This window comes from Orcinus orca, chromosome 6 (assembly GCF_937001465.1).
Source record: "Orcinus orca chromosome 6, mOrcOrc1.1, whole genome shotgun sequence".
NCBI classification, from domain to species: domain Eukaryota; kingdom Metazoa; phylum Chordata; class Mammalia; order Artiodactyla; family Delphinidae; genus Orcinus; species Orcinus orca.
In genome coordinates this window covers 20,717,103-20,741,702 of record NC_064564.1, presented here as the reverse complement: position 1 = coordinate 20,741,702, position 24,600 = coordinate 20,717,103, and the positions used below count along the sequence as shown (strand labels likewise).

Sequence of the window (24,600 nt, the reverse complement as noted above, 5' to 3'; positions counted from 1 at the left end):
CTGGGCGCTAGTGTCAAGTGAAGACGCAAACCCTCTCAGAGCTCCTGCCTCCTCTTGCCTCAGAGGACTTCTCTGCAGATCACATGAGAAAACACATGGTAAGAAGAAAGCATGATGAGCCAAATATAACTAACTCCGGATGAAACCAAACAACTGCCAAGATGCACTTTGGCTGCATTTTTTTTTTTAAATAACTTTTTTTTTTTTTTGCGGTACGCGGGCCTCTCACTGTTGTGGCCTCTCCCGTTGCGGAGCACAGGCTCCGGACACGCAGGCTCAGCGGCCATGGTTCACGGTCCTAGCCGCTTCGCGGCATGTGGGATCTTCCCGGACCGGGGCACGAACCCACGTCCCCTGCGTCGGCAGGTGGACTCTCAACCACTGCGCCACCAGGGAAGCCCTAAATAACTTTTTATTACACAAGCCATACGTGATCATTGTAGAAAGACGAGAAGAATTAATTCTAAAATTTGAGAGAATTAAAATTGCTGGTTTCCTCACCATTCAGAAATAGATGTATATGATATATACTTTATTAGCAAAAATAGAAAGTATAAATACTGTTTTATAACCTGCTTCTTTTACTTACCAATACTTTTTCTGTTCATTACATAGTCTTTCTACAGTTGTGTTTTTGTTTTTTGGCCACACCGCTCTTAGTTCCCTGACCAGGGATTGAACCTGGGCCTACGGTAGTGAAAGCACCAAGTCCTAACCACTGGACCACCAGGGAATTCCCTACAGTATTGTTTTAAATTTAAATACGTTCTATTTCTTTGGAGCCAATTCCCATCTCCTCTGATTAACTTAGTTTACTTTTTCTCCATTCTAAACAACACTGCAAGGGACATTCTTGCAGCAAAATCTCTTCCCACGCTTTAATTATTTTTTCCAGCAAAATATTACGAGGTATAATAAATATAAAGGGACCTTATCTGGATACTGATTTCACAGCAGTTAAAATTTGAATACTAACTGGATCTTTGATAATATTTAGGAATTATTAGTTCTGATAATGTTTTAGTTCTTTTAAGTTCTTTTAAGAGAATATCCTTCAGCGATACACATTCTAATATTTATGGATGAATAACATCATATCTGTGATTTGTTTCAAGATAATCTCGGGGGGACATGGGGTGTGTATATGAAAGATCAGCATGGGTGGATAATTATTGAAGCCAGGCACTTTGAGATTCAATAAGCTATGGTCTCCACTTTTGTGCATGCTTGGAAGTTGCCATGTTAAATATTATATCTAAGCTATGATTACAATTATAACAAAAGCGTCTATTAAGCACCAAGACACAGTGCTAGGCATGCGATTCTTACAACGACCTCGAGGGGTGGATCTATCAACCCCATTTTCAAAGGCGGATAGTGGGAAATGAGACTCGATCCATAAGGAGTCAAGCTAGAGTCAAATCACGTCTGAGTACAAAGGCTGGGTTCTTCGTGGTAGAAGGGCACAGAGCAAATATAGAGTCTGAGGTAACAGAGAATGAGTCTGTAAGTGAAAAAAATCTACAGTCTTAACATTGCTCATGCACTTTTTAGACTCAAAATGTTTACGTCTGTTTCCCCAGGGTTGAACTACGTGTGGAGATCTCAGGGGCCAATGAATGCAGACACATCCAGACAGCCTATAAAAACCACCTTGTTCATTTACAAGTGTCGACAATGACAGGAGAGGGCAGTGACTGTTTATGAGAACTGTGTGGATTTCTCAGTGCTTATTTATCTGTTCAAAATTATGTTTAGACCTCCTACAACCCTCACCAGTCACCTATTTCAAATTTACTAAAGAACATTAATTCTAAAATCTGGACACATTCCTGAGTATTCATTCAACTAAAGAATATAATGTTTTTTTAGCTTTTTTAAACTTAAATATGTAACAACTTTAAGACATGGAAAAATACCGAATTATATTTAAGGACTCTGAAAAGCTATTAGAAGAGACACTAATGAAACGTTGGAGGGGCAGAAGAAATTTCAAGGGAAGATCAAGAACAATGAAGAAAGAATCACAAGTGAAATGAGAAGGGGAAGGACTAATCAGATAGAATGAAGGTACTGGAATAGTCACTAAACTATACCTGAAGTGGACCAGCATAGCATAGGAACTATGGAATACCCCTGGGCACAGCATGGCAAGATACAACACATACTGAATACGTGAACTCCTGCCAGGCTGGAAAGGCTTCCCTCCACACTTATTTAGAGAGTTGCATAGGAAAGAACCTATAGAGAAGACATAGGAAAATGCAAGGCAAAGATGGCTTTTACATCAATGGTGCCAAAGTTAAATTACAGTTACAATCCACCTGGAAACAATCCACCCTTATTTTTCTTTTTTCTTTTTTCAAGATTTTTTTTTTTTTTGGATGTGGACCATTTTTAAAGTCTTTATTGAATTTCTTACAATATTGCTTCTGTTTTATGTTTTGGTGTTTTGACCGCAAGGCATGTGGATTCTTACCTCCCCGACCAGGGATTGAACCTGCAGCCCCGACACTGGAAGGCGAAGTCTTTTTTTTTTTTTTTTTTTTTTTTTGCCGTACGCGGGCCTCTCACTGTTGTGGCCTCTCCCGTTGCGGAGCACAGGCTCCAGACGTGCAGGCTCAGCGACCATGGCTCACGGGCCCAGCCGCTCCTCGGCATATGGGATCTTCCCGGACCGGGGCACGAACCCGTGTCCCCTGCATCGGCAGGCGGACTCTCAACCACTGTGCCACCAGGGAAGCCCTGGAGAGTACTCTTAATGGGAAATGATAATAATTGTTGTTAGGAAGTAAACCCCAAAATGTAAAAGGTAGAAGGCTTAAGTATTCTTTCCTCTTGTCCTTTCAGCCTGAAAAGTGCTGCGGAAATCCAAGAAGCACTGCAGTAAGGAAACTGGTTAAGTAAAGTATGATGTAAGACAACAATTTGGAATAATATTTAGCCATTAAAAACCATAATTTAGGGCTTCCCTGGTGGCACAGTGGTTAAGAATCCGCCTGCCAATGCAGGGGACATGGGTTCGAGCCCTGGTCCAGTAAGATCCCACATGCCGTGGAACAACTAAGCCTGTGCACCACAACTACTGAGCCTGTGCTCTAGAGCCTGGGAGCCACAACTACTGAAGCCTGCGTGCCTAGAGCCCGTGCTCCGCAACAAAAGAAGACACCGCAATGAGAAGCCTGCGTGCCTCAACGAAGAGTAGCCTCCACTTGCAATTAGAGAAAGCCTGCGCCCAGCAACAAAGACCCAACACAGCCAAAAATAAATAAATTTTAAAAACCATAATTTAGAATATTTAATAACTCAGAAATGTTTATAGTATATTAAGAGAAAAAAGCAGATTATAGAACCATATATAAAATGTTTCCATTTTTAACTTTGATATAATTTTTAAAGGTTACTTTCCATTTACAATTAGTACAAAATATTGGCTACATTCCCCGTGCTGTACAATACATCCTTGAGCCTATCTTACACCCAATAGTTTGTACCTCCCACTGCCACACCTCTATATTGTCCCTCCCCCACCCCCACTGGTAACCACTAGTTTGTTCTTTATATATGTGAATCTGCTCCTTTTTTGTTATATTCACTAGCTTGCTGTATTTTTTAGATTCCACATATAGGTGATACCACACAGTATTTGTCTTTCTCTGGCTGACTTATTTCACTTAGCACAATGCCCTCCAAGTCCACCCATGTTGCTGCAAATGGCAAATTTTCATTCTTCTTTATGGCTGAGTAGTATTCCATTGTGTATATATACCACATCTTTTTTATCCATTCATCTCTTGATGGACACTTAGTTTGTTTCCTTGTCTTGGCAATTGTAAATAATGCTACTATGAACATTGGGGTGCACCTATCTTTTCAATTAGTGTTTTTTTTTTTTTCAGATATATACCCAGGAGTGGAATTGCTGGGTCATCTGGTAGTTCTAATTTTAGTTTTTTAAGAAACCTCCATACTGTTTTCCACAGTGGCTGCAACAATTTACTTTCCCAAGAACAGTGTACAAATGTTCCCTTTTCTCCACATCCTCGCCAACATTTGTTATTTGTAGACTTTGATAATAGCCATTCTGACAGGTGTGAGGTGATATCTCATTGTGGTTTTGATTTGCATCTTTCATAATTAGTAGTTTTGAGCATCTTTTCATGTGCCTGTTGGCCATCTGCATTTCTTCTTTGGAAAAATGTCTCTTCAGTTCTTCTGTCCATTTTTTAATTGGGTTGTTTGCTTTTTTTGATGTTGAGTTGTTATACTTCATTTATAGTTATTATACTCCATTTACAGTTATTATAAAACATTGGCTGTATTCCCATTGTTGTACAAGATATCCTTGTGGCTTATTTTACACCTAATAGTTTGTACCTACTGCTGTACCCCTACTCCCAGATTGACCATTCCCCACTTCCCTCTTCCCACTGGTAACCACTAGTTTGTTCTCTATATATGTGAATCTTCTTCCTTTTTGTTACGTTCACCAGTTTGTTGTGTTTTTTAGATTCCACATATAAGTGATGTCATACGGTATTTATCTTTCTCCATCTTACTTATTTCACTTAGCAATAATGCCCTCCAAGTCCGTCTATGTTGCTGCAAATGACAAATTTTCATTCTTTTTTATGGATGAGTAGTATTCCATTATGTATATGTGTCTCTCTCTCTCTCTCTTTCTCTCTCTCTATATATGGATGCTTTTTAAAAATTTCCAAATTTTCTACAATGAATAAGTATCTTTGTAAAAAACAAAATAAAACAAAAACCTAGGAGCTGCTAGAAAGCTGCTGGACCTCAAAGCCCAGAGAATGAAATCAAAGCAGTTTTATCTAGTGCCCCAGTCAGAAGCTAAGAGCTGCTATGCGTAGCTCTGTAAGGGACAGGAAGAGTTTTCCTTTGTTTAGGTTTAGTTATATAAAACCAATATGGAGAAAAGAAGTTGAAAAAAGTCTGGTTTAGAAACCAACACAATATTAATATATTATTAAATTGACAACAATTAAAAAAATTTTAAGAGCCAATACTCAAAACAATGTGGCAAAATGTTATATATATTCTTATATATGACATACATTTATGTATACGTTTTCTTACTGGTGATGCATATCAACACAACCCTTTGAAAGCAATTCAGCAAAATGGATGAACATGTTCATAGCAGCTTTATTTGTGATAGCCCCAAACTGAAAACAACCCAGATGTTCTTCAAAGGATGAATAGTTAAACAAACCATGGATATTCAGCAATAAAAAGGAATGAACTAGTTATACGTGCATGATACATGCAACAACTTGGATAATCTCCAGGGAATTATGCTGAGTGAACAAAGCAATCCCAAGAAGTCACATATTGTATTATTCCATCTTTGAATGATTTCCACTCTGGAAATAACAAAAGTATAAGATAGAGAACAGATTAGCAGCTGCCAGGGATGTGTGGGAGGGAGGGAAGTGTGGCTGTAAAAGGGCACTAGAGGATCCTTGTCGTAATGGAAATGTCTTGTATTTTTCCTACCAATGTAGATATTCTGGTTGTGATAGTGTACTATAGTTTTACAATATGATACTATTGGGGAACCTATGTAAAAGGTACTTGGGATCTCCGAATTATTTCTTACAACTGCACGTGTATCTACTATTATCTCAAAATAAATTTTACTTAAAAAAATAAAGTGCGTCTTCTTTTGGCCAGTTATCAGAAGTCTGGAAATTTGTTCTAGGAATATTATCCAGAAGAAAAAACTTTAAAGGCACCAGATGTTCACTACAGTGGTATTTACAATAGGGAAAAGAAACAATTTAAGTGTCCAAACAGGAACACAGACAAATCGTGGCATAGCCACCCAAGAATTATGCAGTCGTTTGATGCAACAACAAAGCAACGTTATTTGAAAAGGGAGGATTCAAAACTGTGGTACAATGTGAAATCTCTGTGAGGGGGATTGTAATATATTACAGAAGTTTTAATAGTTAGTCTATGTGAAATTCTAACAAATGTTTTCCTTCCCTCAAGCTATCTGTAAAGTTACATGGTTTTTACATGGTTTGGGGGTGGAGGGAACGACAGTAAAGGACATTTTTTTATGTTAAATTACAAATGTCGGAGTCACGATAAAAGTTCTTTAAATCTGTCCCTCAGAACCAACAGAACAAACTTCGTTTTTCAGGTTCCAGGGTGGGAACAAGAGTGCATACAAGGGCCCACAGTCACGAGTCCAGGGCAGGTGCCATTAGGCACCCGATTCATCCGCTGCAGCTGCTCCAGCGCTATGCCCACAGCCCAACCCCAGGATCCCACCAGGAGTCCTGGGAAAGGACCCCCGAACAAGGGCGAGGATGCAGCCCAGAGGTGCAGTGACCACTCCAAGGTCACCAGCGAGCTGGCAGTCGAGGCTCGGCCCGGCCCAGCCCAGAGCTCCCTGACTCTGAGTCGGGGTCTCGCTCTCTCCCCCGCGTCCCCCGCCCCAACCCAAGCTTCGACCCCAAGGCTCCGCAGCGGCGAACTCCCACGTTGCGTCCAGGCGGCCACCCGGCCCCCAGCCCCTGAGCTGGCGCCCCCACCTCACGCCGCCGGCCAAGACCCCCCGAGCGCTGCAGCGTGGCGTGACCTAGACCATTCCCCGCTTCCTTTTTCGCCCTCTCAACCCAGCTTTTCCCGACTCCGGGAAGAACCGGGAAGAGAAGGCGGAGGGGAGCTAGGCGCCGCCGGATAAATACTGTGGCTCGGCCCCGCCCACCGACCTCACTTCCGCCCCGCGACAAGATGGCGGCGCCCGCGCCGTGCCACGCAGACTTCCGCCCGGCGCCGAGGCCCGGGGCCGACCGCGGGTCGCCTCGGAGGTGAAGTCGGGACGTGCGTGGTGCGGAGCTGCAGCCTGGGTGCGCTGAGGTGCGTCGTTGCCTCGTGCCTGGTCGGGAGCCTGGGGAGACGGCGAGCCAAGGGGTCTGGCCGCGGTGGTCCGGGGAGTCTCTCCACGTGGGAGGGGGAGGAGCTGAGACGCTGCGGGAGGGACGCCCTGACGGGGGGCGGGAGGCCACGTGGGTGGGGTTTCGCCCAGGGTCCGCGTGTCCTCCCCCTCGAGTGACTTCGTTACCCCTTTCCTCCTTCTCTCCCAGGCACCATGTCAGAAGGAGACGCCGCGGGCGAGCCCAGTGCTCCAGGAGGGCCCCGACCCCTCCTTTCTGGGGCGCGGGGGCTTATCGGGCGGAGGCCGGCGCCTTCCCTCACCCCGGGCCGCCTTCCCTCCATCCGCTCCAGGGATCTCACCCTCGGGGGAGTCAAGAAGGTACCCGACGGCACTTTTCTAAAGAAACCCAACTACCCTGAATTCCAGGCACCTGGGGGTTTGACTGGTGTTCCTGGAGGGCCTTGCGTGGTGTTGGGCCTCAGGAATCTTGTCCTCAGACTTACGCCGACAATTTCTGGGGAGCCTACCCTACCTTCAAATCAAGACACTGGGTACAAAATATTGACATGGCTCTCAGAGATGACTGAAGAGCAGAGAATCCTGATTAGCTCAAAAGCAACTTGAGCAGTGTTTATTTCGTTTTTGTGTGTGTCTTGGTTACCTTTAACAAACCCACGAAAGCCACGCAGGCATAAACTTTGCCTTCAATTTAAGAGAGTTCTGAATTTGACCTGGATCCCAGTGTGCAAACTTCTGATCCAAAGTATTATGATTCTTAGACATGGTATCAGAGGCTCTGAGTCCTTTCCTGTTATGTTTATGACTGTAGATGTAAAGGGTAGCCCTTAAAGAAGATGGGGAGGATGACAGCATAAAAGCAGCCAGTTTTTGAAGACCAAAGTTTACCTTTGGAAATTCTGGTGGCAGTCTAACCCGATCCTCTGTTTGTGAGTGCTGGCAGATCTGTCTTCCCTACTTGAGCCTTGCTGCTAGAGCTCGTTCCCTATGATACTGTCTGGTCTCTATAGCAGTTTGAAGACAAGGGGTGAGGTTAGGTAAATTGTTTTGCTATTAGAAGTCCTGAGGGCTCTCCTTTCAGGGGTCAGAAGCTGAGGCTGCTATTTAAATGTTTTTTGATGCCCCTTTTCTTCTATGTGTAACTCTACTGTCACCATGACATGACATTCCTCCTTTTCAAACACATGTCCCTTTCTGTAAGTCTTTGACAACAGTGTGGAATGTGCAGAAGAGAGCCATGTTGGTCTTTGTCCACAGAAGTTGCCCCTTTGGAAGTTTTTATTTTCCCCTGTACTTTGGGATCAGAATTTACCAAATCAGTGACTCCTGTATTTTACTTTCAGAAAACCTTCACCCCAAATATCATCAGTCGGAAGGTCAAGGAAGAGTAAGTAGCTAGGCCTTCTGAATACTTGCCCCTTATTTACTTGTTCTGAATTTGGGCCTTTGGGGAAATAACTAAGTATGTGGCTCAGAAATTTAAATTTGTAGATTTAATTCTTTTCAGTAGTGATTTTCAACCCTGGCTCCCAGGTGATTCTAGCGTGCAAGCTTTAAAAAATACGGATGCCTGGGAGTCCATCCCTAAAATAGTGGTTTAACTTGTTTGCAATGAAACAGAGTGATTATCTCTTATAGCCAGAGTTGAGAGCCAGTAGTTTGGGCAAAGATGTATCAGGTTTTCTCTTAAGTTCTTTTGCAATGCAGCTTTCCTACTTTCAGTCAATACCAAAAAATCCACATTTTGGGGCAGTCTCTATAATTCAACTTTTGAGTTATAGTTCTAACATACACTCTCAAACAAAAAGGTAAAGTACAGTAAACTGAAAGGACTCTGCTTCAGCAAGGAAGTGAAAAAGGTGCTAGACTTAAGATTGGGTGTTCTGCTTCTCATGATGTAGTTGTTGGCTCATGTGGAGCGGAGTGTATGGGAGAGTAAGACCAGTTCTCAGAGGCAGGGGAAGTGAGTGGTTTCGCTTAATCCAGTGTCTTTTCCAGGCCCAAGGAAGAAGTAACTGTCAAGAAGGAGAAGCGTGATAGGGATAGAGACCGACAGCGAGAGGGCCATGGACGGGGCCGGGGGCGCCCAGAAGTGATTCAGTCCCACTCTATCTTTGAGCAGGGCCCAGCTGAAATGATGAAGAAAAAGGGTACAAAGCTGCCGGGGCTCCGGGAGGAAGGAATTGGTGGATTTCAGTTCAGACTGCTCACGAGAAGGGCAAGGGCGGTGGCATTCCCCTGCTTGCATCCAGTTAGTGTTCCTTGCTGTTGGCCCCTTCCTTACTCCTGGTGAACTGGGTGGTTTCCCACAGGGAACTGGGATAAGACGGTGGATGTGTCGGACATGGGGCCCTCTCACATCATCAACATCAAAAAGGAGAAGAGGGAGACAGATGAAGAAACAAAACAGATTCTGCGTATGCTGGAGAAGGATGATGTAGGTACCAGCAGGCTGGGGGGATGGGGCTTCTTTGTGTGATGAAAAGCGCTTCAGGGGAACCAAGTCGGGGGAAGCAGAGCTCTCTGATGTCCCGGAAGCCTGGTGAGCGGCGGGAATCTTCGATTAGAAAAGGACTAAGGTGGACTGCACTCCCAGGTATTTGTGTGTGCTGGCCCCGCCACGTGACCCCCGACTCTTCTTTGGCAGTTCATCGATGACCCTGGGCTGAGGAATGACACTCGAAATATGCCTGTGCAGCTGCCGCTGGCTCACTCGGGCTGGCTTTTTAAGGAAGAGAATGAAGAACCAGATGTTAAATCTTGGCTGGCTGGCCCCAAGGAAGAGGACATGGAGGTGGACGTGCCTGCTGTGAAAGGTACTCTGTGTCAGTTAACGTCTTGTCTCCTTTTCTCCAGCTGTCCCCCAAGAGCGAGTTTCCCAGACTGCTGCTGCCAGGCCGGTCCTCTCCCACCCCACAGGACCTGAGCACGCTCAGAGGGTTCACGCTGACGGGGATCGGTGGGCCCAGCCTGCGATACTCCTTTTTAAATAAGTCACACAGCTCCTGGATCCCTCTTTCAAAGCAGAGTTTCCTTGCAGCTTCCTGACTGAGTGACAGTGGAGCAGACCAGGCCGAAGGGATGGGTGCAGTGAGATGGCATAGGGGCTAGCCACTGATAGCCCTTCCAATTCTGTTATCTCGGGCAGTGAAAGAGGAGCCACGAGATGAGGAAGAGGAGGCCAAGATGAAGGCTTCCTCCAGAGCAGCCAGGAAGACCCCGGGCCTCCCGAAGGACGTATCTGTGGCAGAGCTGCTCAGGGAGCTGAGCCTCACGCAGGAGGAAGAGCTGCTGTTCCTGCAGCTGCCAGACTCACTCCCTGGCCAGCCGCCCACTCAGGACGTCAAGCCTATCAAGACAGAGGTGCAGAGCGAGGACGGACAGGTGGTGGTTATAAAGCAGGAGAAAGACCGGGTACGTTCACGATTGAGTTCTGTGAAGATGCAGGGGACCAGGAGGGGAAAGAGCCACCTGCAGGGGGAAGCAAAGGTGTGCCACCCGCCCACGCTGAAGTGCGAGAATAATGTGCATTTGTTCTTTCTGCCCGCGAGGGCCTTGGGGCTTTGTACTTCAATGCCGGTTGTATGTGTGTGTTTCACAGTGAGATATTTTGAATGTGTACATAGACTCTCATATACCATCACCCAGCTTTATCAGTTACTGATATTTTGTCCGTTTATTTATGTTTGCTGTGGTTTGGGTTTTGTTCTGTTTTCTGACCAGTGTCGGGCAGCCTCAGGAAAAGGCCCTGTCTGGGGAGCTAAAGGATGGAGGGAACGGCTCCTTACCCAGTGTCCATCCCCTCGTTGTCTTCGCAGGAAGCCAGGCTGGCAGAGAATGCTTGTACCCTGGCCGACCTGACAGAGGGTCAGGTCGGCAAGCTGCTCATCCGCAGGTCGGGGAAGGTGCAGCTCCTCCTGGGCAAGGTGACTCTGGACGTGACGATGGGGACCACCTGCTCTTTCCTGCAGGTGAGAGCCTGCTGGGTTGGGACGGAGGCTCTTCGAGACATTGAGGAGCGTTGAGGACTCGGTGCTGAATATGGAGGAAGGGTTCTTGGGATTATCGCGTTGAAATCACAGGACTGAGCGAGTGATAGGCTATGCGGTTTTGGTTCTCATCTCTGTCTCTCTTCATTGGCAGGAGCTGGTGTCCGTGGGCCTTGGAGACAGTAGGACGGGTGACATGACGGTCCTGGGACACGTAAAGCACAAACTTGTATGTTCTCCCAATTTTGAATCCCTGTTGGATCACAAACACCGGTAAAAGGAGCAGATGGAGGATGGCGGTGATTGTGTCCACGGCTGCTGCCTGCTCCAGACGTTTTGTTCTCAAATCTGTTCAACCCAGAAGGCGCCTGTTTAGCCCACCCACTCCAGCCATCGTCCCAGTTTTCCCCACATGGCTCCTTCCCGCAGCAGCTGTGAACGGCGCAGTGACCTTCCCGCAGCACGGAAACTGCACACCCTCACTGCTGGGGGGCTTGTCCCTGCTATTTATTTTTATATTTATGGCTTACCTCTTCAACTGACTGCACCCTCCCCAGGTGGAGAGGCGGCACGGTCTGGGAAGGGACAGGCTCCTTCTCTAGGTGACGTCTTTGTTCTCAGGGTAGGAAGTGTAAGGACAGCTGCTGCTGCTGCTCCCGCCTTCCTCCCAACAGGCGGCACCAGAGAGAGAGCAGGGACTTCTCGAGTCTGAGACTCAGCCCCAGCTCTGCCCATTACTAGTTGTGTGATTGACAAACTACCTAACGTTTCTGAGCCTCATATTCCTCATCTGACAAAAATGAGGACGATACCTACCTCACAGGGTTGGCATGAGGATGCAGTAGAATATTGTCGATGAAAACTTGCACAAGGCCAGACATACACAGTAGGCGCTCAATAAATGTTAGTTTAGCTTCCCTTCGACTGAATCTATTTTCAAACAAAAGAGAGATTCTGAGAATCTCAGATAAAGTGAATGGAGCTGCTTTATCCCACATTCTTAACTCCGTGTCCTATCCCCCCAGCCTGATGCTCTGAAGGTTTGGGTTTGGGCCCTTCTATGCCCTTTTTTTCCCAAGCACTCTTAGGCAAGTGCTTCCTGTCCATTGCTGTGAGGCCCTAGCTGTAGGTGCCATCAGAAGTGACAGAGTCAGAGACTCACTCCTCCCAGTGCCCTGCAGATGCCTTCGAGTGACATGGTGGTCCCAGGACTCCCTCCACCCTCACTCCTGCAGTAAGTAGCTGCTACTCTTCCAGTAGCAGCTACTGGAAGAGTAGCTGCTTCCACTATTTCTCAGAAGAAACCTGTGACCACTCCTGGAGAATTATCACCACACCAAGTCAAATACTGCTGCAAAACAACCCTGGCTGAGATAGTAAGTAGAAGATTTATTGAATAATGGCCTCACTTTGAATTTGAGAGACCCACCTCTGTCTCCTGTCCTGGCATCAACTTGGATTCCACTGCCACTGGCCGCGCTGGCCTTGTAGTTCATTGGTCTGTGGTCTTGTTCCTTTCAGCAGCTCACCACACTCTTGACCCTTCCAGTGTGTGGTCCCTAAGGAGCAGCTTCTCTTTCCTCGTCCCTTGTCTGCAGGGCAGGGTCGGGGAGGCACCTCGGAGGTTGGGGAAGGCCTCCTGTTGCAGTGTTCGTGGTCATTAGACACCGGCAACTCAGCTCCCGTTGCTGTGAGCTTAGCAGACCACCTCTGGAACAGGTGTGAACCACACAGACTCCTCTTAACTTAGGTGGCCCAAGAGGTTTTGGAAGGATATGCCTTTCTTTAGTCTCGCCTTCTGTTCCTTGAGCCTATTTTTCATTCATCACCACTGGGGCTTCTCCACCGAGCCCCTCAAGCTGCCTAGCCAGCAGCTAGGAGGCAGGATTGACTGTGTAGTCCCCACATCGCCCCTTCTGTAGCTAAGAGCTCACGTGAGCTCTGTTGGATGTACTGTTCTGGTCTCTGTTCTCACTGTAGAGGACAGGTGAGCAGAAAGGGTCTTGGAGATGTGTGCCATGAAGTCCTGTTTGGTCTAATGCTGAGCTTTGATGAACCAACTCCTTTTTTGTTCTCTGGGCTTCAGTGTTTGCTGCTTCTCCTTTTCCACAGCTAATGAACTGCCAGTGAGTCTCCATTGTAATCCTCTCTTTCTCTTGGTTACTTTGGTTCAAAAACACTCTTCTGCTTTTCCCGGCTAGCTCAAAGGCCCTGCCTCGTTAGATGTTTGGTGTTTTGCAGTCTTGAGTTCTTTGACTCCTCCATGGAAGCTTGAGGAAGAGTGTGTACCACTTTAACGTTCACCACTTTGCCATTTCAAGTATCTTGGGGATAGACCGTTATGACCCTGCGTCACAGTCCCCACGATCTGTCTCTACATTCCTGATACACAGATTGAACATCGTCAATAAAAGTGTGGCAAAAAGACGAGGCAAGTCTGCTTTCTTGGCCAAGCCTCCAAAGCATACATTTCTACCAACAAATAAATGCAAATGACAGGAGTAAAAAGCCCAAAGCCAAATTCATGTATGAGTGCAAATGGATGCAAATTTATTACTACCTGCATCTGTGTGTACGCATTTTGTTAAGATGCCGAAAGCAGGCTGTAGGCTTGTTCATTTCTTAATTACATGATTAAGTGACAGAGTGTGGGCCTTAGAGTCAGGGTGGGGTTTGAATCTAACTCCACCAGTATAACATTGGGGAAAATCATTTATCCTCCCTAAGCTCAGTTTTATACATTTTCTGTAAAAATGAGATAATAGTAGCTTTTTAATAGGGTTGCTTTGAAATTACAGTGGACATAAAGCATTTATTTCCTGCCAGACAGAAAAGTGCTTCTGTCAGGACGTGATCAGCACAAGTAACAGAAAACTAGACTGACAGTGACGTAATCAATAAGAATGTTTAATTATCTCATGTAACGGGCAGTCTGGAGATAGATGGTTCCAGAGTTGGGTGGCAGCCAAAACATCAAGGTTTTCTTGGATGCATTTGTTCTGCCATCCTTGGTGTTACAAAGTGGCTGTAACAACTCAGCATCATTTCTTCAAATGACAGTGTCCAGAGCCAAAGCAGGAAGCAAAGTAGACAGCAGTTAAGGAACTTCCTCCTCATTCTCCTCATATCAGGGAGGAATGTCCTTCAGAGGCCCAAAGAGACTTGCCCCTATGTCTCTCTGATAGAGCAGACCACATAACCACCCTTGGATGGGCACTGGCAAAGAGGGATGGGTGGACCAGTTTGTCCCCTGGCACTGACGTCTTGTTGCCTTTGAGACGGGGTTTTGTTAGTAGGGAAGAAACAGGAATGGCACTTAGGTATAAACAGTCCATGATAGTTGCCACCGTGATTAAAAAATACTGTCTATTGTACTAAACTCTAACTATATCTAGGTAGAATTTTTTTTAATGTTCAATTACCTTTTATTCTAAATAAACCAGTTTTAACATCTTAGTGCATATTCTTTCAGACTACAAAATTGTATATGTTACATATAATGATATAAACATGCTGTTTTATCACATTTCATCTCACTCAAAAATACAGTTCTTCCATGTTAATAGTAAGCCTCTTGTACTTCAGATACTTCTGATCTAGCTGAAAATATCAGAGACAGCGCCCTTTAATCCTCCCAGACCTACCCACATGGTCCAATTGATCACTCACACTTGGCTCTTTAAAGGAAGAGGCTTATTTCCTAGGTATAGTCAGAGTGAAAACAGTGACGTCCATTGCCTATTCATCCCACCCCCAGCCTAGTGCAGGATACTTCCACAGTTGGGGCATCCCCCTCTTAAGATGGCTACAGCTATAGTGACAGATGCCATGTTGACAGCTGCTCTTGGACTGTGGTTCAGCTGCCGAAGTTCTGATGGAGGGTCGGAACTGGAGTGGGCTTAGGTCTCAAGGGCATCATCTGAAAAAATGGAGATAGAATGCCAATTCTAGGAACCCCTCTGTGCGGCCAACTTCTGACTCAGCTCTTCTGAAGCATTTCTTCCGTCCCCTTCCATGGGAGCAGTCACTGGTCCAACTTCCTGAAAGCTGAGGCAGAGGTTAGACTTCCTTCTGTTTGGCTCATTTACATTTAAGACCCAGTCAGTTGGAAAAAATGCAGTCTTGATCATCATTGGCCCAACGGTTTTATCTTGTGTACTTTTCAGGATTCAGTGGAGAAATAGAAACCATTCTAGGTACTCTAGGCAAAAAAGTTTAATACAGGAAGATAAGTATTTTTAGACTCATTGGAAAGCTGGAAGAGTGAGTCATAGGTTGAGTCTCCAGGATTCAGAACCCTAGAGAACTGATTTACCAGGGGAGCTACACCCTCTGCTAGAATCAGGAAGGCGGAGGACCTGGATCGAGCTATGAGGACACACTGCACGGCCGCAATCTAGGGATCAGGCAGGGCCCGCAGTCTCAACTGCCTGGGGAACCACAGAGCTAAAGGTTGCACCCTGGAACACCTGAAGACAACCCCCCACATGCTGAGTGCCCTCTGTGCTAGGTACAGTTCAAGCGTAGTATTTGTCAGTGACAAAACAGAAAGGTCTCTGTCCTGGTGGAACTTGCATTCTAGTGAGGGAGACAGACAATAAGTATAAGTAAGTTACAGAGTATTTAGAAGGTGATGAGTGCTTGGGAATTTTTCTTTTAAAGGGTAAGGGGAGTCTATGGGTGGTAGTATCACAGTAAGTAGGGTAGCCTTCATTGAAAAAATATTTGAAGCGAAGCAGCCGGATCAGTAGGCAGTGGGGACAGCTAGGAGCTGATGCTGTGAGAGAGGGGACAGTATCAGAGGTGGGGTGGGCAGCCCAGGTCCTGCAGGGCTTCGAAGCCATCATAAGGACTTTGGCTTTATTCTAAGGGAAATGATTAGCTGTTGCAAGTGTCTCTTAGGTTTCAAAAGGCTCCCATTAGCTGCTGGGTTGAGACAAGGGTAGAAGCAGAGGCACCAGTTTGGAGGCTGCTACATTAACCCAGGCAACAGACGGCAGTGGCTTGGACCAGGGTTAATGGTGGAGGTGTTGGGAAGTGGTTGGATGCTAGATACTTATTTCAAAGGTAGAGCCACCTCGATCTGCTGATAGAGTAGATGTGGGGTGTGAAAGAGCAGAATCAAACAGCCAAAGCAGTAGGAAGGTGGGCCATGCTTCCACCTTTCAAATCCCAATTGACAGAACCTAACTCACACCCAGCATCCTCATGCAAGTGATTTTGGGAATGTAGCATCCGCCTTCTAGCCCCAGTAATCCAGGTTGGCACTTTATGAAGTGGTGGTTGTTGCGTGCATGTTCAACCACATTCAGCAGAGTTGGCTTAAGGATCCAAAATTTGAAGGTAAAGTTTTCTGTGGCCATGTCGTGCTGCCAATACAAAGTTCTCTGATTCATTTCCTCAAAACAGTATAGTCCAAATGAAAACACAATACCCAAGACTGACTGTACTCAGTGTGACTCACGCATTTTCCCAGGGCAAGATAATACAGGAATTCTTTTGGAAACAGCTCTTACACTGTACAACATAACATTAATGGTTACATTAGAATGCATCTTTGGACTATCAAAATTGACCCAAATATTCCCTGATTTCTTGACAATTTTGGTTTTTCCAATTTTTCACGATTTTAAAAGTGATGTGATAAACAATTTTGTAGTTAAATTGTTTCTGATATCCTCATTATTTCCTTAGGATGTTTTAAAATTAAAAATGGCTTTTTTGACATTACAAGTGTCAAATTCTATGCCATCTTTAAGGCTTTTGGTAGATAACGCCCTCCAGAATGTTTGCACCTGTCCACATGCCCATCAACAGTGTGTAAGAGTTGCTTGTGCATTTGTAAAGTTAATGTATTAATCAAGATTCTGGTTTTGAACGATATAAATGTAAAAAGATGCTGAATAGAGACCTGACCTGTACTCAGCTGACCCTCAGGGTAGATAACTAATGTTTCCTCTCTTCCCTCTGTCAGACATCAAAGGGGGTTGATGTGTAAAGAACACGCTGCCCCCGCGGTTGGGTTATATGCTTTCCAAAAGTCAGTTGTGTTTTTCCCAAGCTTGCTTTTGCCAGTTGTGTTCACTATTGTACTTACATAATTCAGTTAAACATGGTATAAACTAATAAAATATGAGGATTAGAAGGAAGTATTTCTGATGAAAATAAGGTAAGTACATAATTTAAATATATAAACTGATGAAATATAAGTGCTAAAATAAAGTTCTTATTTCTGTGTAAACCAAGGTAAATGCTTTGGAAAGAATAAACGTGAGTCACTAAGTACTACCATTGAATTAAGTTTAGGCAAGATAAACATAAAGGCGGGGGCAATCATAATTATCTAAAGTAATTCTGCATTCACATTTCCCCGCCAGGTGTCTAGTGCTTTGACTTCACATTCTGCTTTTGGAGACATCAAAACTGGTGATCTTAGCAGTGCATTGTAGGTGTGTGTAATTTTCATGGAATGCTAATCAGTGGACCCGTACTCAAAGAAAAGGACTTGTCCCTACACCAGAAGGGGATGAATGTCCATTTATAAGTGTTAAGTTAAAATATTTAAAATAGATACATTTCTTTTTTTTTTTTTTTTTTGCGGTACGCGGTACGCGGTACGCGGGCCTCTCACTGTTGTGGTCTCTCCCGTTGCGGAGCACAGGCTCCGGACGCGCAGGCTCAGCGGCCATGGCTCACGGGCCTAGCCGCTCCGCGGCAATGTGGGATCTTCCCGGACCGGGGCACGAACCCGCGTCCCCTGCATCGGCAGGCGGACTCTCAACCACTGCGCCACCAGGGAAGCCCTAAAATAGGTACATTTCTTGTATTAAAAATTTTCCCCAAAATATCAGTTACGATTAGGTTCAGCTAAGAGAAATAGAGCCCCAAATAACAGTGGCTTAACCAAATAGACTTCTGTCTCTCATAAAAATCTAGAGATGCACAGTCTGAAGTGGTATGGCAGCTCTGCTCTACAGAGCCCCAAGGGTCTCAGCTCCTTCCAGCTGACCTTCCCATGGTGTCTAGGGTGTGGCTCAGCCTCAACTTCTAAATTGAAACCAGACCTCTGTTCATTGCATCCCCACCCCTGGCAGCCAGATGAATGAAAGGTTTACATATTTCCCCATCCCCCCACCCCTTGCCAAATGACAGGGCATGTATTCAGGATTATATCTTCTTTAAGGAAGACACCTAAGAGCTGTCCCATAACGTTTATGATTACAGTTGACCCTTGAACAACACAGGTTTGAACTGTATGGGTCCACTTATGTGGGGATGTGGAAGGGACTTGAGCTGACTGTAAGGGAATTGAGCATCCATGGATTTAGATGTCAGCAGGGGGTCCTGGAGCCAATTCCCCTGGGATATGGAGGGGTGATTGTACACACCATTGTCCAGAAAGTAGTGATATGGCATCAGCCTCCAAGGAGGCTGAGAAATGCGGTCTTGATCTGGAATGAGCAGGTACCCTCCTAAAAATCAAGATTCATTATCATGAAAGAAGGAAACGATACTAAGGATCAACCAGCAGCCTCTGGCACATCTATTTCACTTACTTTAAGAATAACTGAACATCTACTGGTCTCAATTGTGACAGAGAAGAGCTTCCAATTTACATCACTTGTGTAAGCAAACCCTCAACTTCCGGCACAGATATAGTGTGCTGTCGTTATAACCACTTCCTTGCATACACTCTCAGTGTCCTTGCCCCTCTCTCCTGTTTACTCATAGGACAAAAGCCCACTTCTGGGTAAATCTAAATCTCTGCCTACTCTGCATCTCTCCTGAGGGCTTAAACCTGGCTGGAGAAGCACCTGACACCATGCTGAGTCATCTCACTTCAAGACCAATAATCTAGCACATTTTCCTTGTCCATTTACTCCTCGCACTCCCCAGAGAGTACTGTGTTCTCAAACCTCCAACACCCCACTCTCAGCTGGTGACCCTGCTTCTTATCGCAGTAAGAAAATAGAAGCAGTCAGAACACCACGTGTTCCCACTACTGTATCTGTCAGTCTGTTTGCAGCTGTGTCCAGGTGCACCGTCTGGCCTGTTACTATGGATGAACTGTCTGTCCTCCTCCCGGAGATCAGACCCTTCACAGGAGCCCTAGATTCCATCCGTCTTACCTACTCAAAGGTTAGTGTTCCAGCAACCCCCTACGCACACATCTATTTCCCTCTATTAGGTCAGTGTCACACGATCCAAATAGGCTCTTAGGGATCCATCTTGAAAATAAATTTTCCTTTGAGGTAGCATTCATCTCCAATTATCACCTCTTTTCTCTGCTTCCGTTTGCAGCAAAACTTGTTTTTTAATACATTTATTTATTTATTTATTTTTGGCTGCATTGGGTCTTCGTTGCTGCGCACGGGCTCTCTCTAGTTGAGGTGAGCGAGTGCTACTGTTTGTTGTGGTGCACGGTCTTCTCATTGCGGTGGCTTCTCTTGTTGCGGAGCATGGGCTCTAGGCGCATGGGCTTCAGTAGTTGTGGCATGCACGCTCAGTAGTTGTGGCTCGTGGGCTCTAGAGCGCAGGCTCAGTAGTTGTGGCGCACGGGCTTAGTTGCTCCGTGGCATGTGGAGTTTTCCTGGACCAGGGCTCGAACCCGGGTCCCCTGCATTGGCAGGCGGATTCTTAACCACTGCACCACCAGGGAAGCCCTGCAGCAAAACTTCTTGAAAGAGTTGTCTTTGTTTATCTCCACTTCCTCTCATCCATTCTCTCTTGAACCCATTCCAATCTGCCTTCACCACTCCTCCCAACGGCTCTTCTCAAGGTCACCAGTGCCAAACTCAATAGTAAACTTGCCATCCTTATGTTACTGAATCTATTATCACATTTGACATAGTTGATCACTCTTCCCTTCCTTAAATACCTTCCTTTCTTGGCTTCAGGGTCACTGTCCTAACTGTTCCTTCTTGTCTCACTGGATGTGCTCTCCATCTCCTTTCCTGGTACCTCCCCATCAGGCCTTAGAGCATTTCTCTTGCCTGTCTACTCTCGTTCCCTCAGCCATCTCACTTAGAATCATGGCTTTAAACTCTCCATGCCTATGACTCCCAATTTATTATCTGCAGCTGAGACCCCTCTCCCAACCTTACATCCAACTGCCACTCCCTCATCTCTTCTTGCATGTCTGGCAGGCAACTCACCCCTGACTACCAATTTTGGGAAATACAGGGACAAAGAAACATCTTAAAATAACCCATGAGAGTCCCGTCAGCAAAGCCTTGAATCTGTGGGACAAATGACTCAGGTTCTTCAACAAATTGTAAGGGAAAAAAGAAGAATGAAGGAGGAACCTACAGATAAAAAGAGATTTAGGATATAATGTCAATCATACAATGCAATGTATGAACCTTATTTGTATTAATTTTATTTTTTAAAATTTATTTGATCGAAGCATAGTTGATTTACAATGTTGTGTTAGTTTCTGGTATATAGCAAAGTGATTCAGTTATACACATATATATATATATATATATACATTTTCATATTCTTTCTCATTACAGTTTATTACAGAATATTGAACATAATTCCCTGTGCTATACAATAGGACCTTGTTGTTTATCCATTTTATATATAATAGTTTGCATCTGCTAATCCCAAACTCCTGAACTATCCCTCCCCCAACCCTCTCCCTTGGCAACCACAAGTCTGTTCTCTATGTGAGTCTGTTTCTGTTTTGTAGATAAGTTCATTTGTGTCATATTTTAGATCCACATATAAGTGATATATGATATTTGTCTTTTTCTGACATACTTCACTGAGTATGATAATCTCTAGGTCCATCCATGTTGCTGCAAATGACATTATTTGTATGAACCTTATTTGGATAGCGATTCTGAGAACTGCAGTGAATCTCAGCGTGAAGACTCCATTCGAACTCCTGCACTGGGAATTCCCTGGTGGTCCAGTGGTTAGGACACTGCGCTTCCATTGCAGGGGGCACGGGTTCCAAGCTGCATGGTGCGGCCAAACCAAAACAAACAAACAAACAAAAAACCCCTGCAGTAGGAGAGTCTCGACCAAACTTTAACATGGCCTCTAGCAGTTTAAGGCCATGTCTCTGGGACCACCCAGCCTGTTTTGAGTGCCTGTTTGGAAAAGCTCAGAGCTGTCAAAAAAATTTGTTGTTTGTCAAAAAACTTTGCTGTTTGTTTTAGCTAACACCTGACATAGTCCCCTGGCCTCCCTTTATTAGAGCATTTACTCAAAAAGGGCTTATAATTGTGAATCCTTCCTCTGTCCCTTTGAGATGATATGTATCTTCTATAACTGCGGAGCGTCTTGTCTTAAGGACCCGAAAGCCATTCCTTTGAAATGTAATTATCCGGAAGGAGAGGGCTTCCAGTCTCTGGGAGGATAGAATCCTAACTTCCATAATCGCCAGCAGTCACTGCTGGCCTAATCACGTTTACAGTGACCAACCCTTTGTAATTTTTCACTTGAGTCCTGTCCCCATTCTCCCTTTACAATTCCTCATTGCAAATCAGGATGGAGCTCAACTTTTTTGCCTACTGTCAGTAGTTACTGAATAAAACCTGTTTTCACCATTTTAACTAATACCTGGCTTTGTTTATCTTTGATATTTTTAACAAATTTTTAAAAAAATCATGAGGCAATCAGGAATGTTGGCATGTTGACTAGATATTTGATGATATTAAATTATTATTGTTTGTTTTTTTGGTATGATAATGGTGTTGTTATATTTTCAAAATAATCATTAAAAAAAATCTATCCCAAATGTTATCACTTCTTCCTACTTATCCAGCATTATTACCCTTGACCAAACTAACATCCTCTCTTGTGGGATTTTTTTACAATTGCTTCTTAAATGATCTGCCTGCTTCTACGCGCCCCCCCACGCCACCAGTCTGTTCTCAGCACAGCAGCCAGAGACACCCTGGTAAAATGTACCATATTATACCACTTCCCATCTCATTCAGAGTAAAAGCCAAGTCTGTTCAAGCTACAAGACCTCATGGGATCCTCCTATGATCCCTGTGACCTCGTGTCCAGCTCTTCTGGGTCATTCCACTCCGTCCATTTCTTATGTAAAAGAGTAGGCAGGCCCCAGCTTCAGGGGTTTTGCATTATTTTCCCCCCCGCCTAGAACCCACTTTCCCCAGAAACCTTCATGTCTTGTTTCCTCATTCCCTTCAGGTCTCTGAGACTCTCCCTGACCATCCTGCTTAAATTAGGAAAGTTCCACTTCTACTCCTTCTGCCCCTTTCCTTGCTCTTTTTCTCCATAGCATTTATCACCATCTGACATATTATCTATTTCCTTTTTTTTTTGTCTGATATTCCCATTAGAACATAAGCTATGAGAGACTGTTTTGTTCATTACTGTGTCTCCAGAACTTAAAATAGTGCCTTGTACATAATAGACACCAAACAAATGTTAGTTGAAAGAATGAAGGAATGACTGCTATTGTGTGAAGGCTGTGTGTGCTAAAGTATTGATAACTGCATTTTTGAGCAAGTGCAAAAAAGACTTTTGAAGTCTTCCAGGCTTCCTCCCAAGGGAAGAATGGCCCTCACTTTTCCAGGGACAAGAAAGGAGCTGGCCAACCTTGTGGGCAGGGCTTTGGGCCAATTCAGTGGACTGTCCTCGTGGCTTCCACTGCTGGGTGTGTAATTGGCATTGGTGTTTTCCATGAACATTCCGTGAATTCTCATAAACGCCGGAAGGGATGATACCTGTGGGGAGTTGCTGCATGTAGAGAGGTGCTAGTGCAATTGAGACCCCACAACCCTATGATCCCTTTTTGGTTTTTTAAATTAATTTATTAATTTATTTATTTTTGGCTGCGTTGGGTCTTCGTTTCTGTGCGAGGGCTTTCTCTAGCTGCAGCGAGCAGGGGCCACTCCTCATCGCGGTGCGCGGGCCTCTCACTGTCACGGCCTCTCGTTGCGGAGCACAACCTCCAGATGCTCAGGCTCAGTAGTTGTGGCCCACGGGCCCAGTTGCTCCGCAGCATGTGGGATCCTCCCAGACCAGGGCTCGAACCCGTGTCCCCTGCATTGGCAGGCAGACTCTCAACCACTGCGCCACCAGGGAAGCCCCCTATGATCCCTTTGAGCTAAAAATCTTTCTGATTGATCATTTTTCTGATCAGAACATTTGGGAGGCAGCCTCCCCTGGGGGGCATCCACTGATGGGGTTTGTTGCCTCCCTAATGGTGCTAAGAGGTACACCTCTTTTGAAAAACATCTCTTACCTTGCTCTTGGGTTCTTGTCAAAAGTGAACACCCGAGAGTGTTAAACACACATAGAGGCCTTGTGACTGATATTTTGAGGGGTAGGGTAACTGGGACTCAATAACTAACAGTGTGGGGAGGGCCCAATAAACCTCCCTTGTCAGATGGAAACGGTGTATTTAGGTCTCCAGCTGGCCTGGCCCCAGTGGGGTTTTCAGCTTTACATGACAAACAGACAGCCATCCCTTTGGGGGAAATGTTATCCTCCATTCCACAGCCTGAAGCAAAGTCACTCGCTCAGTGGGGCTTTCATTCCGCAGTGGTTCTTCTAAATGCCTGGGCCTGGTTCGCTGATGGTTCGGCTAAGCTAAAACCCATGGTGTCCACTGGGTAGACACCACGCTGTGGCTGTTCAGCATCCGCGCCATCTACTTGGAACAGAAAACAGATGTGGTCTCTCTGCTCCGTAGGCAGAACTCAAAGCTGTCCTCACGGCTCCAGCCAATACTCCTTGACGAAGCTTGTTATATTTTTGCTAACTCTTGTTTGGGCTGTTGACAATGTCCTAGCCATTTGGTCTGCCACTTGGAAAACTACAGAGTGGCAGATTAAAGATTTCCCTCTTTGGGGCCATCAACTATAGAAAAAAATCACGGCTGCTAATGGAACCATCTGGGTGACTCCTATAGGTTCCCATGGTGAGGACCCATTCTCTGATGAGACCGACTGGAATCAAGCTGTGGATTGAGCCTGCACTGCCCAGGCAGCCACCTTTGCTGCCTGGACCGATCACTGAACCAGACATGCAACATACCCACCACCGTAGACTGGGCACCAGGCAAATGACTCTATGTTTAAGATGCACACACTACTACTGCGTGCTGGGCCCGCACGTCCTAATAAAAGTTGAACTGTTGGTCTCGGTGAGGGAGGCCCATTGCACAGGGCAAAGCCGTCGAACCTGTGCCCCACTCCTGGGGCTCACCACTGTTGACAGTTTTTCAGGTTGCAGTGTTGCTGTCTCAGTACAATCAGCTGACTCTGCCCAGACCACTGTGGTCCTTGGAATGAATCTTTGCTACATTTCTGGCTTTCCAGACGTTTGCAGTCTGATGATGATGCATCTTTGATTGCAATGGACTCTCAAGCCAGTCACGGTATTTGATGGACTTTCTGCACAGGCCACCATCCACAGGCATCTGGGCTTGTTAAGCATTGGAAGAGCCTCCTCAAAAGTCAACTCAAAGGGATTTTTGACCCTATGTCTATCACCTCTTCCTGATCCGTGTGTGTTAACAAGGCAGCATGGCCACTAACTGTGACTATTCTTAGAAAGTGATCTTTTGTTCTTGACCGCTCCCTGGGTACTAATCAGGATGAAAAGGTGGAGTGTTATGTAGACCTATTTTGAGAAATTGGGATTCCCTTCTATGTCCAATGTTTCTTTCTTTCACCTAATGTCAACCCCAGC

At 45.4% G+C, this 24,600-nt stretch overlaps 1 protein-coding gene across 1 annotated transcript; it reads left to right on the top strand.

The window, feature by feature from the left end:
- The first annotated feature begins 6,752 nt into the window (after nt 1–6,752).
- On the top strand, nt 6,753–13,348 carry POLR3D (RNA polymerase III subunit D). The gene is made up of 9 exons (XM_004270643.3): nt 6,753–6,894; nt 7,122–7,291; nt 8,275–8,318; nt 8,930–9,081; nt 9,244–9,368; nt 9,579–9,747; nt 10,080–10,345; nt 10,750–10,902; nt 11,075–13,348. The coding sequence occupies exons 2-9, from the start codon at nt 7,127–7,129 to the stop codon at nt 11,195–11,197; spliced, it is 1,197 nt and encodes a 398-aa protein (XP_004270691.1). The 5' UTR covers nt 6,753–6,894; nt 7,122–7,126; the 3' UTR covers nt 11,198–13,348.
- Nucleotides 13,349–24,600: the final 11,252 nt, after the last annotated feature.

What these genes read in the sequence shown, in the direction of transcription:
- POLR3D (XM_004270643.3), top strand. Translation starts at nt 7,127, where the DNA reads ATGTCAGAAGGAGACGCCGCGGGCGAGCCCAGTGCTCCAGGAGGGCCC. An exon ending in GTATGCTGGAGAAGGATGAT is followed by an intron (nt 9,369 to 9,578) that starts GTAGGTACCAGC and finishes CTTCTTTGGCAG; the next exon opens with TTCATCGATGACCCTGGGCT. An exon ending in CCACCTGCTCTTTCCTGCAG is followed by an intron (nt 10,903 to 11,074) that starts GTGAGAGCCTGC and finishes CTTCATTGGCAG; the next exon opens with GAGCTGGTGTCCGTGGGCCT.